This window comes from Triturus cristatus, chromosome 1_1 (genome assembly GCF_964204655.1).
Source record: "Triturus cristatus chromosome 1_1, aTriCri1.1, whole genome shotgun sequence".
In the NCBI taxonomy this organism is placed as follows: domain Eukaryota; kingdom Metazoa; phylum Chordata; class Amphibia; order Caudata; family Salamandridae; genus Triturus; species Triturus cristatus.
Genome location: NC_140579.1, coordinates 99,389,198 through 99,402,373, shown reverse-complemented (window position 1 = coordinate 99,402,373; position 13,176 = coordinate 99,389,198). Strand labels below are relative to the sequence as shown.

Sequence of the window (13,176 nt, the reverse complement as noted above, 5' to 3'; positions counted from 1 at the left end):
GGTTTGGTGTAGTGTGTGCTGTAGATGAGTGCGCACTTTAGTGTAGTGAGCAGTCTTGTGCCGCGCGCTTTAGTGTAGTGAGCAGTCTTGTGCCGCCCGCTTTAGTGTAGTGAGCAGTCTTGTGCCGCGCGCTTTAGTGTAGTGAGCAGTCTAGTGCCGCGCGCTTTAGTGTAGTGAGCAGTCTAGTGCCGCGCGCTTTAGTGTAGTGATCAGTCTACTGCCTCATGCTTTATTGTAGTGTTCGGCCTTGTGCCGCACGCTTTAGTGTAGTGAGCGGTCTAGTGCCGCATGCTTTAGTGTAGTGAGCAGTCTAGTGCAGCGCGCTCTCTAGCGCCGCGTGCTCCTTCTAGATGTGGTGTACATCAATCATATGTAAAACAGAAGCAGTAATTTCAGCCTTTCTTTGTGTCGTTAAATCTCTAATTGTGAATCTCTTCTCTGCAGTGATGGTGACTCTGGATCCTGACACGGCTCATCCTTGGCTCCTCCTGTCTGAGGGGGGGAGACGTGTGAGAGACATAGACACCTCACAGCCCCTGCCGGACACCCCCAAGAGATTCACCCACCACCTCTACTACTACTACTTCTGTGTGCTGGGGAGCGAGGGGTTCACCTCTGGCAGACATTACTGGGAGGTGCAGCTGCTGCAGGAGGGGGGAGGGTGGGAGGTGGGGGTCGCAGCAGAGTCTGTGGACAGGAAGGGAGAGTTCATATGGTTACCTGAGGGGGGAGTCTGGGCTGTGGAGGGGTTGAAGGGTCAGTACAAGGCTCTCACCTTCCCTCGGACCCCTCTGTCCCCTCGTGAGAAGCCCCTGAAGCTGGGGGTGTATCTGGACTACGAGGGGGGACGGCTGTCCCTGTACAATGCTGACTCCATGGAGCTTCTCTACTCCTTCCCGCAGGCGCCCTTCACGCAGAGGCTCTTCCCGATCTTTGGTCTCTATGGAAGAGCGGAGCTGAGGCTGGTGTGAGCCCCCCCTCCCTCCCTCCCAACTGTCATCCACGGTTCAAACTCCAACATTCCAAAGAATCTTCAAACACCAACATTCCAAAGGAACTTCTTCACAAGGACCCTCTCTCTCCTGTTTCCATGACAACCAGAAGCCTCACGTGAAACTATGTATCTCTTTTCCTTGTACATTTTTAAAACATGGGCAGACAATGTTTGCCGTGTGAATCATCCACCAAACAGCATGTAACAGATGATAAAGTCTCTGCAGAATTAAACAAGCATTGGCATAGCCAATAGGTCTCGCTTTTGGGACCTTATAAGTCTTTTGCCATAGCTATTGGCTTTGGCAATGTTTCTAAAGTATGTGGTAGAGCAGTGTGGCTGCTATGCTCCGTACTGCAATCTTGGTGTCTAGTGCAGTGACGTATGGTAGTGGCATGGTGTGGTGTGTTGTTATAAGGTGTGTGTTGGTGGGATGCATGTGGGTAGTGTGCTGGGGTGCATGTGGGTGGCATCTGCATCTTTACAACAAAAGTCCCCAATTGTAATTAGATTAATCAGCGGCGTCACTAGGGTTGGTGTCACCCAGTGCGGTAACTCATGGTGACGTGCAGCGGCGTCACTAGGGTTGGTGTCACCCAGTGCGGTAACTCATGGTGACGTGCGGTCCGCACCCCCCTAGTGACACCACTGCTGCTGCGGACACCGGTGGGGCTTCGGCTCTTGTGTTTCCCCGTATGGAGCGATCTGGTGTAAGGTGAGAAGCGCCCATGCTTCCGGGCTAATGTGTCCCTGGGCTGGAGACGAACGCCGTGGTCCACATGCTGGCCAAGATGCCGGGGCGGCTGAGGAGGCTGTCCTCACGTCTGTCTACATCGTCTCAGGTAGGGGAGGGACGCTTTCACGGTCGAGTTATTTATTGATAAATTAGGTGAAACTGATGACTGAAGGAGTGAGTGTGCACTGCGTGTTACTTGGGAGATCTGCAGACAGGGACTTTTGGTCACACTTATAATGTGACCTTAACGACAGAAATGCCGTCCGCTTTCATTAAGAACGAAGGGCCTTATTTGGAGTTTTGCTTTATAGACTTCGGCACTTACAGTACGGCGGATCTGTGATATTTCCATGTTTGACGCAGTATATCCCGCCCTCCATTCTCCACATTAGGCCCTACATTTGGTATTGTAACCTGGAAAGCTGCCGTGTTATATCTAATCCCAGCAATGCACTAACAGGCAGTGTGCTTTGAGAAGAAAGGTGCGCTCTCCATGGCAGTTTGCGAACCCCCGCCAGGATGTGCCCGCACGCTGTCATGCAGTCAGCCTTCGGGGTTTCCACCTGTCGGAGGTTTGCAGCTGTGAAGCGTGGCTTCCTTTGAGAATGTGTATAGCTCCGTGGTTTGTGGAGCGGTGAGTAGTTGTGCAGTGCTTTAAAAAGAAATATAGAAGTGCAGGTACTCGCTATTTGGAGTTCCGGTGCCCACGAAGGTGGCACACGCCTGAGCCAGCGCATCGTGTGGGTGAAAAGAGGTGCGAGCCTGTCAACTTTGAAATCATTTCCACTGTGTGACAGTAGGGAGAACGAGGAAATAGCGCTTTGTGTCACACGGTTCTCACCGGCCCGAGAGAACACGTGATGAGTGCCGAAGCCTTGTGTCACACAGGGCACCGTCTGTCGGTGTCACCCCATGCGATGGTGTCACCCGGTGCGGTCCGCACCCCCCGCACCCTCCTAGTGACGCCACTGAGATTAATAATGCTTGTCTACAAACTATTGAAGGGCAATAAGGGTAAATGTAATATGCATGGCCCCATGGACCAATCTAACATGTTTATAATAGTAAAATATCGATTGAAAACAACAAAACTACCGGCCTGTCGTTAACTCTTACTTTACTGTTTGTGTTTCCAAATTGTTAAATCCCTATCCACATCGATTGGCGGCAATTTCCCAGAACACACAGTCACTCATTGCAATGATCTAGCAATTTTTTTTTTAAAATCTCCGAAATTTACTGTTCCCTATATAGTACAATAAATACACCAAATTCTACCCCTAAGAGAGAGACTCTGGACTCACCCACCGTTTGCCTCACAAACGCACCATTACCAGATAAACTCTTTCAACACTTTTTAGTAAAGTGAAATCTAGTTCCACTGTAGACCCCACACCTCCCCACATACTCCTTCAAAGATACAGCCACTAGATACAACTTCCTTCTCTCTCCCGCAGGAACCTTAATCGCCAAAGTTACATTTACATTTTTATTGTCGCCTGAAAACCTCTGAACACACAAGGAAATGCTCTTTGCAGCAGGCATCTTAATCCTCTGCGAAACTTTAGCATTACTGGAAACAGCCATTGGATTAAACTCCGATCTATCTCCTGCAGGAACATTAATTTCCAAAGTGAACTTTACATTTTTATTGTTGCCTGAAAACCTCAGAACAGACAAGGACATGTTCTTTGCAGCAGGCATTTTAATCCTCTGTGCTACTTTAGCATGAGTGGAAACAGCCACAAGATAAAACTTCCTATCTTTCTCCCACAGAAACATTAATAGCCAAGGTTACTTTTACATTTTTATTGTTGCCAGGAAAACCTCTGGACACACAAAGACATGTTCTTTGCAGTAGGGCTCTTGATCCTCTGTGTCACTTTAACATTAGTCGGAATAGCCACTAGATAAAACTCTAATGTCTCTCTCCAGCAGGAACCTTAATTGCCAAAGTTACCTTTACATTTGTATTGTTGCCTGGAAACCTCTGAAAACACGGAGACTTGTTCTTTGCAGCAGGGATCTTAATCCTCTGCGCTACTTTATCATGAGTGGAAACAGCCACTACATAAAACTTCCATTTCCATCCTGCAGGAACCTTAATCGCCAAAGTTACCTTTACATTTTTATTGTTGCCTGAAAACCTCTGAACACACCAGGACATTTTTTTGCAGCAGGCATCTTAATCCTCTAAGCTACTTCAGCATAAGTGAAAACCGCCACTAGATAAAACTTCCGATCTCTCTCCCACAGAAACATTAATTGCAGAGATTACCTTTACATTTTTATTGTTGCCTGAAAACCTCTGAACACACAAGGACATGTTCTTTGCAGCAGGCATCTTAATCCTCTGCGCTACTTTAGCATCACTGTAAACAGCCACTAGATAAAACTTCCGATCTGTCTCCCACAGAAATATTAATCGCCAAAGTTACCTTTACATTTTTATTGTTGCCTGAAAACCTCACGATACACAAGGACATGTTCTTTGCTTGCAGCAGGCATCTGAATCCGCTGTGATCCTTTAGCATCAGTGGAAACAGCCACTAGATAAAACTTCCATTTCCGTTCTGCAGGAATCTTAATCGCCAAAGTTACCTTTACATTTTTATTGTTGCCTAAAAACGTACAAACGCACAAGGACATGTTCTTTGCAGCAAGCATCTTTATCCTCTGCGCTACTTTAGCATGAGTGGAAACAGCCACTGGATAAAACTCTTATCTCTCTTCAGCAGGAATATTAATCGCCAAAGTTACCTTTACATTTTTATTGTTGCCTAAAAACGTACAGACACACAAGGGCATGTTCTTAGCAGCAGGCATCTTAATCCTCTGCACTACTTTAGCATAAGTAGAAACAGCCACTAGATAAAACTTCCATCTCTCTCCAGCAGGAACATTAATCGCCAAAGTTACCTTTACATTTTTGTTGCCTAAAAACTCTGAACACACAAGGACATGTTCTTTGCAGCAGGCATCTTAATCCTCTGCACTACTTTAGCATGAGTGGAAACAGCCACTAGATAAACCTTCCGATCTCTCTCCCACATAAACATTAATTGCCGTGGTTACCTTTACATTTTTATTGTCGCCTGAAAACCTCACGATACACAAGGACATGTTCTTTGCAGTAGGCATCTGAATCCTCTGTGATCCTTTAGCATCAGTGAAAACATCCACCAGATAAAACTTCCATTTCCGTCCTGCAGGAACCGTAATCGGAAAAGTTACCTTTACATTTTTATTGTTTCCTGAAAAGCTCTGGCAGCAGGTATTGTAATCCTCTGTGCTACTTCAGCATAAGTGGGAAAAGCCACTAGATAAAACTTCCATCTCTTTCCCGCATGAACTTTAATCGCCAACGTTACCTTTACATTTTAATAGTTGCCTGAAAACCTCTGAACACACAACGACATGTTCTTTGCAGCAGGCATCTTAATCCTCTGCACTACTTTAGCATGAGTGGAAACAGCCACTAGATAAAAGTCCGAACTATCTCCTGCAGGACATTAAGCGCCAAAGTTACCTTTACATTTTTATTGTTGCCTAAAAATTTACAGACACACAAGGACATGGTCTTTGCAGCAGGCATCTTAATCCTCTGCGCTACTTTAGCATCAGTGGAAACAGCCACTAGATAAAACTTCCATTTCCGTTCTGCAGGAACCTTAATCGCCAAAGTTACCTTTACATTTTTATTGTTGCCTAAAAACGTACAGACGCACAAGGACATGTTCTTTGCAGCAAGCATCTTTATCCTCTGCGCTACTTTAGCATGAGTGGAAACAGCCACTGGATAAAACTCTGATCTCTCTTCAGCAGGAATACTAATCGCCAAAGTTACCTTTACATTTTTATTGTTGCCTAAAAACGTACAGACACACAAGGGCATGTTCTTAGCAGCAGGCATCTTAATCCTCTGCACTACTTTAGCATAAGTAGAAACAGCCACTAGATAAAACTTCCATCTCTCTCCAGCAGGAACATTAATCGCCAAAGTTACCTTTACATATTTGTTGCCTAAAAACTTACAGACACACAAGGTTCTTTGCAGCAGGCACCTTAATCATCTGTGCTATTTTAACATGAGTGGAAACAGCCACTAGATAAAACTCCCATCTCTCTCCAGCAGAAACATTAATGTCCAAAGTTACCTTTGCATTTTTATTGTTGCCTAAAAACCTCTGAACACACAAGGACATGTTCTTTGCAGCAGGCATCTTAATCCTCTGCGCTACTTTAGCATGAGTGGAAACAGCCACTAGATAAACCTTCCGATCTCTCTCCCACATAAACATTAATTGCCGTGGTTACCTTTACATTTTTATTGTCGCCTGAAAACCTCACGATACACAAGGACATGTTCTTTGCAGTAGGCATCTGAATCCTCTGTGATCCTTTAGCATCAGTGGAAACATCCACTAGATAAAACTTCCATTTCCGTCCTGCAGGAACCGTAATCGGAAAAGTTACCTTTACACTTTTATTGTTTCCTGAAAAGCTCTGAACACACAAGATCATGTTCTTTGCAGCAGGTATTGTAATCCTCTGTGCTACTTCGGCATGAGTGGGAAAAGCCACTAGATAAAACTTCCATCTCTTTCCCGCATGAACTTTAATCGCCAACGTTACCTTTACATTTTAATAGTTGCCTGAAAACCTCTGAACACACAACGACATGTTCTTTGCAGCAGGCATCTTAATCCTCTGCACTACTTTAGCATGAGTGGAAACAGCCACTAGATAAAAGTCCGAACTATCTCCTGCAGGACATTAATCGCCAAAGTTACCTTTACATTTTTATTGTTGCCTAAAAATTTACAGACACACAAGGACATGGTCTTTGCAGCAGGCATCTTAATCCTCTGCGCTACTTTAGCATCAATGGAAACAGCCACTAGATAAAAGTCCAATCAATCTCCAGCTGGAACATTGATAGCCAAAATTACCTTTAAATTTTTAGGTCTCGGCTAGGCAGCGCATGCGCTATCTCGTCGAGAGATGCTGTATACAGTATAATGGGGGAAGCTCCGCCCACTTTCAAGTGGCTAGGCAGAGCATGCGCTGTCTCGTCGAGAGATGCGTTATACAGTATAGTGGGGGAAGCTCCGCCCACTTTCCAGGCTTATTTGTGATTGGCTTGCATCATATTTTCAGCATTATGATTGGTGCTTGGCTTGGTAATCCTGCCTCCTGACGGGCATGTCGTCATTTTTTCCCTTCCTCGGCAATCAGCCCCTTTACTTCCTAAACAGTTTTGCTCCCCTGCCTCTCCCGTTCCCTCCTGTACTCTGTGAATTCTTCGACCACCAACACCTTCCCACCCCCTCCTGTTCGTGTCTTCTTTTACAATATGTGGTTTGCAAACTCGCCCATGTCTGTCACATGCTCGGAAAAGGGTTTGTTTCTTCCTGTTCCTGAGTGATGGATAAGCGGCCCTAAGGTTCCCTTTTGCATCTTTATCATTTCCTTCACCATCTTCAAGAAGAAAGTGTCTCGGAAAGTAAATTGTTTGCCATTTGCAGCTAGTGTGTGGACTAAACATGGGCTACTGTCCGATACCTGCATTGACTGGATGGGAGTAAGCGTTGCTTGATGGAGGCTGATATTGTAGCTGTAAGTTGTGAGGGAGGGAATTCGCAGTATGGACAAGTAACGCACAGTAGTACATACCAGCACAGTTTAAATAAAAAAGTGGCACCGGCCACCTAACTTCACCTTTAGGCGTAACGTAATTAAGTGCACAAATTAAGTACGGAGCATGGCCCTGGTTAGGATTAAATACATGGTTTAAACTAAGATTAGATCTGCCAGTCTGGTCATACCTTCATAATGTAGCCAACCTGCACTTGTAGTCGGTCAACGGATAACATAGAAGGACAGCCTTGTATGTCGGGGCTTTGAAAATCTTATCCACAAGATACAGGTATCAGTCTCGGAGAGCAATCCCCGTCATTTGTTTTGATGTCTTTTATATGTGCCTGATGCAGGCGTTGGCTATCGCCAATACGTTTAACATTAACTACATACACTATATGAACAACACAGCGTTTCTGATTTGTGGTGACCTGGGTTGTTTGCATCCACAGAACCAAGCTGCTGCCAACATTCATCTGTTTTAGAGTAGAAAAAAGGTCTTTTGTTGACTGAGTGACTGAATTCTCTTGCGATTCTGTCATTTTGTTTGCCGTCCAAGTTACTTAGGTGTCCAGTACATCACATTTGGAAGGAGCCATCACAAACGTGGAGGTTTCATGTTTCATGATCAATTCTAAGTTCCTAAATCTGCAGAGAGTTGCAGCGTCTGCATGACCGTCCTTACTTAGTACCAGTGGCGGCTGGTGACATTTGAAAGTGGTGAGGCGTAAAATTATCACAGTACTGCACTGAGGCGAGCGAGCGTAGCGAGCGAGCCTAAACAACCTACGGGGGGTTCGGGGCTTCTCCACCGAGAAAATTTTGAAAAGATTGTGAATAAATGTAGCATTTTCAAGCAAATATGAGGAAGCAGGAAGGTTAATAATGTAATACACCCAGCAATGCCCCAGCCTCCTCCTTATGACCTCTATTACCCTCCCATCTCTCTCCTTTGCTTCTCTCCACCTCTATCAAGGACCGGAAGAGCAGCAGCACTTTAAACAGGTCCTCTGGAATTATGCAACAGGAAGTACCAAATTATGCAGCAGGGTTGACTACATTTGACAGTGTAATGCAGGGTAGTATTATTTCATTATTATGTCATTTTGTGCATGTTAACACTATGTGAAGGGACGACCACTGTGCAGCAACATATTACTGCATTTTTAGTAACATTTGATCCTTTTTCTGATGGTTTTTGTGAAAATCTTCAATTTAGGCTGTAGATGATGGATTATATAGCTAAGGTATCAAATCCATAATCATGCCTAAAACGCAGCAGCATCGAATAAATCCCATGGCCCTGGCTATAATACTGGTACCCCAAAGTGGGGGGTGTGTTCATTATGTTCCTTCTATTTATATAAGAGTTCTGCCTTTTGCAAGCACCTCGGGAGAATCTGAGGAGGCAGAACACTGACAGCGCGTGTTACCAGTGCTTGTCTTCCCATAATAGGCACTTGCACTGTTCCTTCATATTCTGTATCTGTGTTTTATTAGTGAAACTTGGCAAGCCTTTTCACTCAAGAGTCAAAACTTTGCCATTGTCAGAATTATGTTGCTTAATACAGGGCCTTTAAGCATGTCTGCAGACAGGCCTATGAACAGGCACAGCTGTGCATGGCTCCAGCAGAGAGGCTACGGAAAGCATGAGAGGCTGTGCAGACAGGGTGTGGAGGTGGAAAGGACTGTGCAGACTATAGAAGTACATGGGCCGTGCAGGCGAGGCCACGGAGGGTGTACGGTGTAGTATGCAGACAGGTGTACGGAGGTCTACAGCCAGGGCTGTGCAGTGTATGAGGCTGGATGGGACTGTGCAGACAGAGTATGAAGGTGAGAGGGGCTCTGACTGAAGGAAAGTGCACAAGGCCATGCAGGCACGGTATGATGGTGCCAGGGGCTGTGCAGACAGTAAAGTATGAAGGTGCAAGCAACGGCCTGTGCAGGCAGCGTCTGATGGCGCACAGGTTTATGCAAGCAGGGTATGAAGGTGCACAGGGCTTTGAAGGCAGTGCTGTGCAAGGTACACAATGCTGTGCAGGTAGTATATGAAGGCAAAAGGGGTGTGAAAGCAAGGGGTGCACCGCACGGGACTATGGACACCATGTATGACGGTTCACGGAGCTGTGCAGGCATGGCTATGGAGGGGGGTTACAGGGCTATGGACGGAGGGAGGGGGTTGGATGCATTTCCGCAGAGAATCTTTTTTTAAAATCTGCTTTCTGCTCTTTCAGTCTTTCATGGAAGCAGTCTCTGTAATACGATGGCTGGGTTTTGAGCTGTGGGAAAGTATTAATGTCTGCACGTGTCAGGGATGAATGTTTTCTCCTCCTTAAGAGTGACTGCCATGTCTCAGATGAAAACCCACCGCAAAAAACAGCGGCAAGGAGGGTCTGTTTCTCCCATAAATTGTCTCCTCTTAGTTAAGCGCTTGTCTCCTCATTCGTTTTCATTTGGAATCCGCAGGCAGAGATCGTGTTCCAAGATTTATCTGTGATCGAAACATCAAAATGCTCGTCATTTTCCCCCTGCAGCACCCTCGAGTGATTTATAAATCTGCTCTGACATACACCCACACTATATGAAGGAAACTGAATTTAAAAAGTGCATAGGAGATATCATCCAGTTAGGGTATAATCCTGTTTGAAATGGTAATATTTAACTAAGTAGTATCCATCATGGACTCTGATTAGACGTGTGCAAGTTTGCGAGGCAGACTGACTTGCAAAATTAGTTTTATTAAGCGCACGAGCTTGATAAAAGTAGTATCTTACAAGTTTCATAAACTAAAAAGGTCAGTGACGTTTGTATCGGCCATAATGGTTTGCTGCTGCTCAAAGGACTGCACAGGGGAGGTGTCCGCTTACAGGGCCGGACTTAGAACTTCAAGAAACCCTGGGCAAAAATAAAAATGCATCCCCCATGGGAGTCCTCCCCTCAGAGCACTCTCTAAATCCTGCGACTCCAACTCCAAGCATTTTACATACAGTAGTCCTATCTCAGAAAATCTCAAATCATTAATACTTGGCTGTCATACAGCTGAATACTGCAATAGGCTACTGAAAGGTGACCAGTTAACCGTTCGGAAAGAGTCGACCATTGCACAGAACTACTAGTGGTAATTCAATATTTTAGAAACTTTGGATTCATTGTGGCTAGAAACATTTTTCGAAATCTGTAAAATGTGCAGCAGATGGATTATATGCCAATTGTATTCCGATGCAGAGTCACATAATTCCCGTGGCCACTGGTTTAATGGTTTTGTGGCACTGGCTGTTGATGTAGGACCCAGGGTTCTGCCCCTGGCTTCACCACTTTATCACACTTTGTAATCTAGTGCCGATCTTTTGGTGCCTCAGTTCCTACACCTGCCAACATCGGGAGTGCTCAGAAACAACCGTAATGAGGGTTCAAAGCACTCTATCTATAACTGGACTCACTAGTCGCTACAGCCGTTTCATCATGCACGGTGTGCTTGCGATGACATCAGCAGCAGCCACAGATGAGGCATTGCCTCTCACCTTGTAAGTGTTTTCATTAATTACATTCCCCTGGAGAGCAGGAGTGGGCGAGTGACTGCGGCCCTGAATTAGTGTCATCTGCCACTTCACATTTGACTGCCGACAGGTGATTGTGCATTTCGGCTGTTTGTGTGATTTAGGCAGTGGTCGAAGTGGGGAGTAAAAAGTAGGGGAACTGTGGGTGGAGGATCAGAGGGCGGGAATAATCCGAGGATTCAGTCAGTGGGCGGAGTCAGAGGTGTTGCCTGAAAGAGCAAAACATCCCAATTGTTTGTATTTGTTTGGCATTTTAGTGACCAGTTACAGCTTATTACATTATCTAACCAATGCATTTGTATGTTAAACTGGTACTAATAAGGCAACATCTTTGCAGAGACTGTTAGTACGTAAAAATGTCAAAATAATAAAGTATTAGATAATATACTTCATTACGCTGCAGACTTTTTTTTGCTCCATAATTTCGTTAACACTGCGGCGTAATTTTTTCCTCCACTGCTGCATAATTCCAGGGCCCAAAGAAGGTAGCACACTACTGCTGAAACAAGGCCAATGGAGGTCCCAAAGGGTGAGGTGGACTGGCCTCAATGGTCCTGTGACCTCAGTGACGGAGTCACTGCCGCTCTAGGATGTGCTGCTTAATAGGCCTGCCTGCAAGACAGGAGGCGAACTTCGAATGGATTGTGGTGGACAGGCCTTCAAGGCTAACCCACACTTGCCTCCGCTAGGGTCTAGGATCCACCTGCAGGTGCTAAGACACCAGGGTTTCTAAGGTCTAGCAAGGCCTTCTCAGGTCTAGCATGGGAATGTGCTCCCTCAGGAGAGTGGTCTGGTGGACCGGTCATGAAGGCTGAAACTGGTTCGCCAGTTCCAAATTCAGCAGCTCTGGCCGTAGTGCCACATCCTCTCCCACACTGAACATGTTACTGCCCCACTGAGAAAAACTCACACTTCCTTCAGCTCAGCTACAACCCAATTGTGCCCCTCTATAAACACCTGGATGCGACTCAATTCAAATTATGCACTAGACGACAGTAATATGCTGCCGGGAAAAAAAAGTAACAACATCCTGGAAAAAGCAAACACTCAAAGGGAATGCAAAATTAGGTAAAGTATGTGAAATGCAAGCAGGTACAATAAACAACATGGTTACCTTAAAGCTTTTACATTCATTCAGAAATCAGTGAGTGATTTTGCCTGAAAAGTCAAGGACATGGCTACAGGGACTAGAAGGTACCGGTTTGTGTCCATTGCGTATATCCTTACAAAACGTAAGAAGTATGGTTTAAAAAGACCACTTCCATGAACACATAGGTGCGGTACACATTTTGTTTTCCAATCCACCCATCAACCAGGTATTGCAGTACCTCTAGGAATGGTGCACTTCCCCACCCAGGGAAAACAATGATGGTCAAAAAAGAGACAAGAAAACAAAGCAGAGTGGCGCTAATGAATTTGGGTGTGATTAAAATCAATCTAACCTATTTGTGACCACTCTATATTGCTTTATTTAGATATTTTTCATATATTGAACATTTTATTTCTCTCTGTCCTGAGACTGCACTTTGGAATAGAATGATATGTCAAGCAAAAGTGTTTTTCTGTTTTTGGATCCATTTCACAGGGGAACAAATAAACGAAAGTAGAGGAAAAAAGAGGGTAAGAGTTTCAGAAAGACAGAAAGAGAGGGAAGAAGAGGAAGAAAGAGAGGGAGCAGCTGCCAGCATCAGAGCAGGAGAAGTGGACACTGTCCTCGACTTCTCTGGGCAAAAAGTTAAAAACAGAGTCTTTTTCCATGTCTGTTCACCCGCCCGTCCTCTGACGGCCACAAACGCCAAGCCTCATCTATAAACCGTTGCTATTTTTGCCGTCCTGAGGCGCGTTTTATCACAGAAATAACCCCAGTGAAAGAATCAAAACACAACTCGCACTACACCACAGTGCAAACAAAGTACTTTAAAAATAAAAAGAGAGAATGCAGAGCGCACACCCCGTGTGCTCTTCAACACCCACCCAACACCATACACATCGAGCACCACACAACAGTTGCGGGCGGCGGGCATGACTGAGGAGGAGGGGGGGTACGCGCGGGGAGGGGGGTGGGTGGGGGTTTAATTTAATGATAAAACTTACCAGGCATCTCCTCCAGTCCCGAGTTGCATCACGTCCCCTCTGCAACTTGGTGGACCGCCGTGGAACAAACTTCTCCTAGCTCTTTCTTTTGCCGCTCAACAGGATACCAACTGCCAAATCAGGAGACTGGATGCGACGGGGGGCCGGGCGGCTGG

The 13,176-nt window shown here is 45.5% G+C and overlaps 1 protein-coding gene across 1 annotated transcript in view; it reads left to right on the top strand.

Annotated features, from left to right (window-relative positions):
- The window catches only part of LOC146869622 (E3 ubiquitin-protein ligase TRIM39-like), a 111,197-nt gene extending 99,878 nt beyond the window's left edge, over positions 1-11,319 (top strand). Inside the window, exon 6 of the mRNA XM_085608707.1 lies at positions 445-11,319. Within this exon, the coding sequence (XP_085464833.1) occupies positions 445-971 (527 nt within the window). The 3' untranslated portion in view covers positions 972-11,319. The remainder of the gene's footprint in view (positions 1-444) is intronic.
- The last annotated feature ends 1,857 nt before the right edge of the window (positions 11,320-13,176 follow it).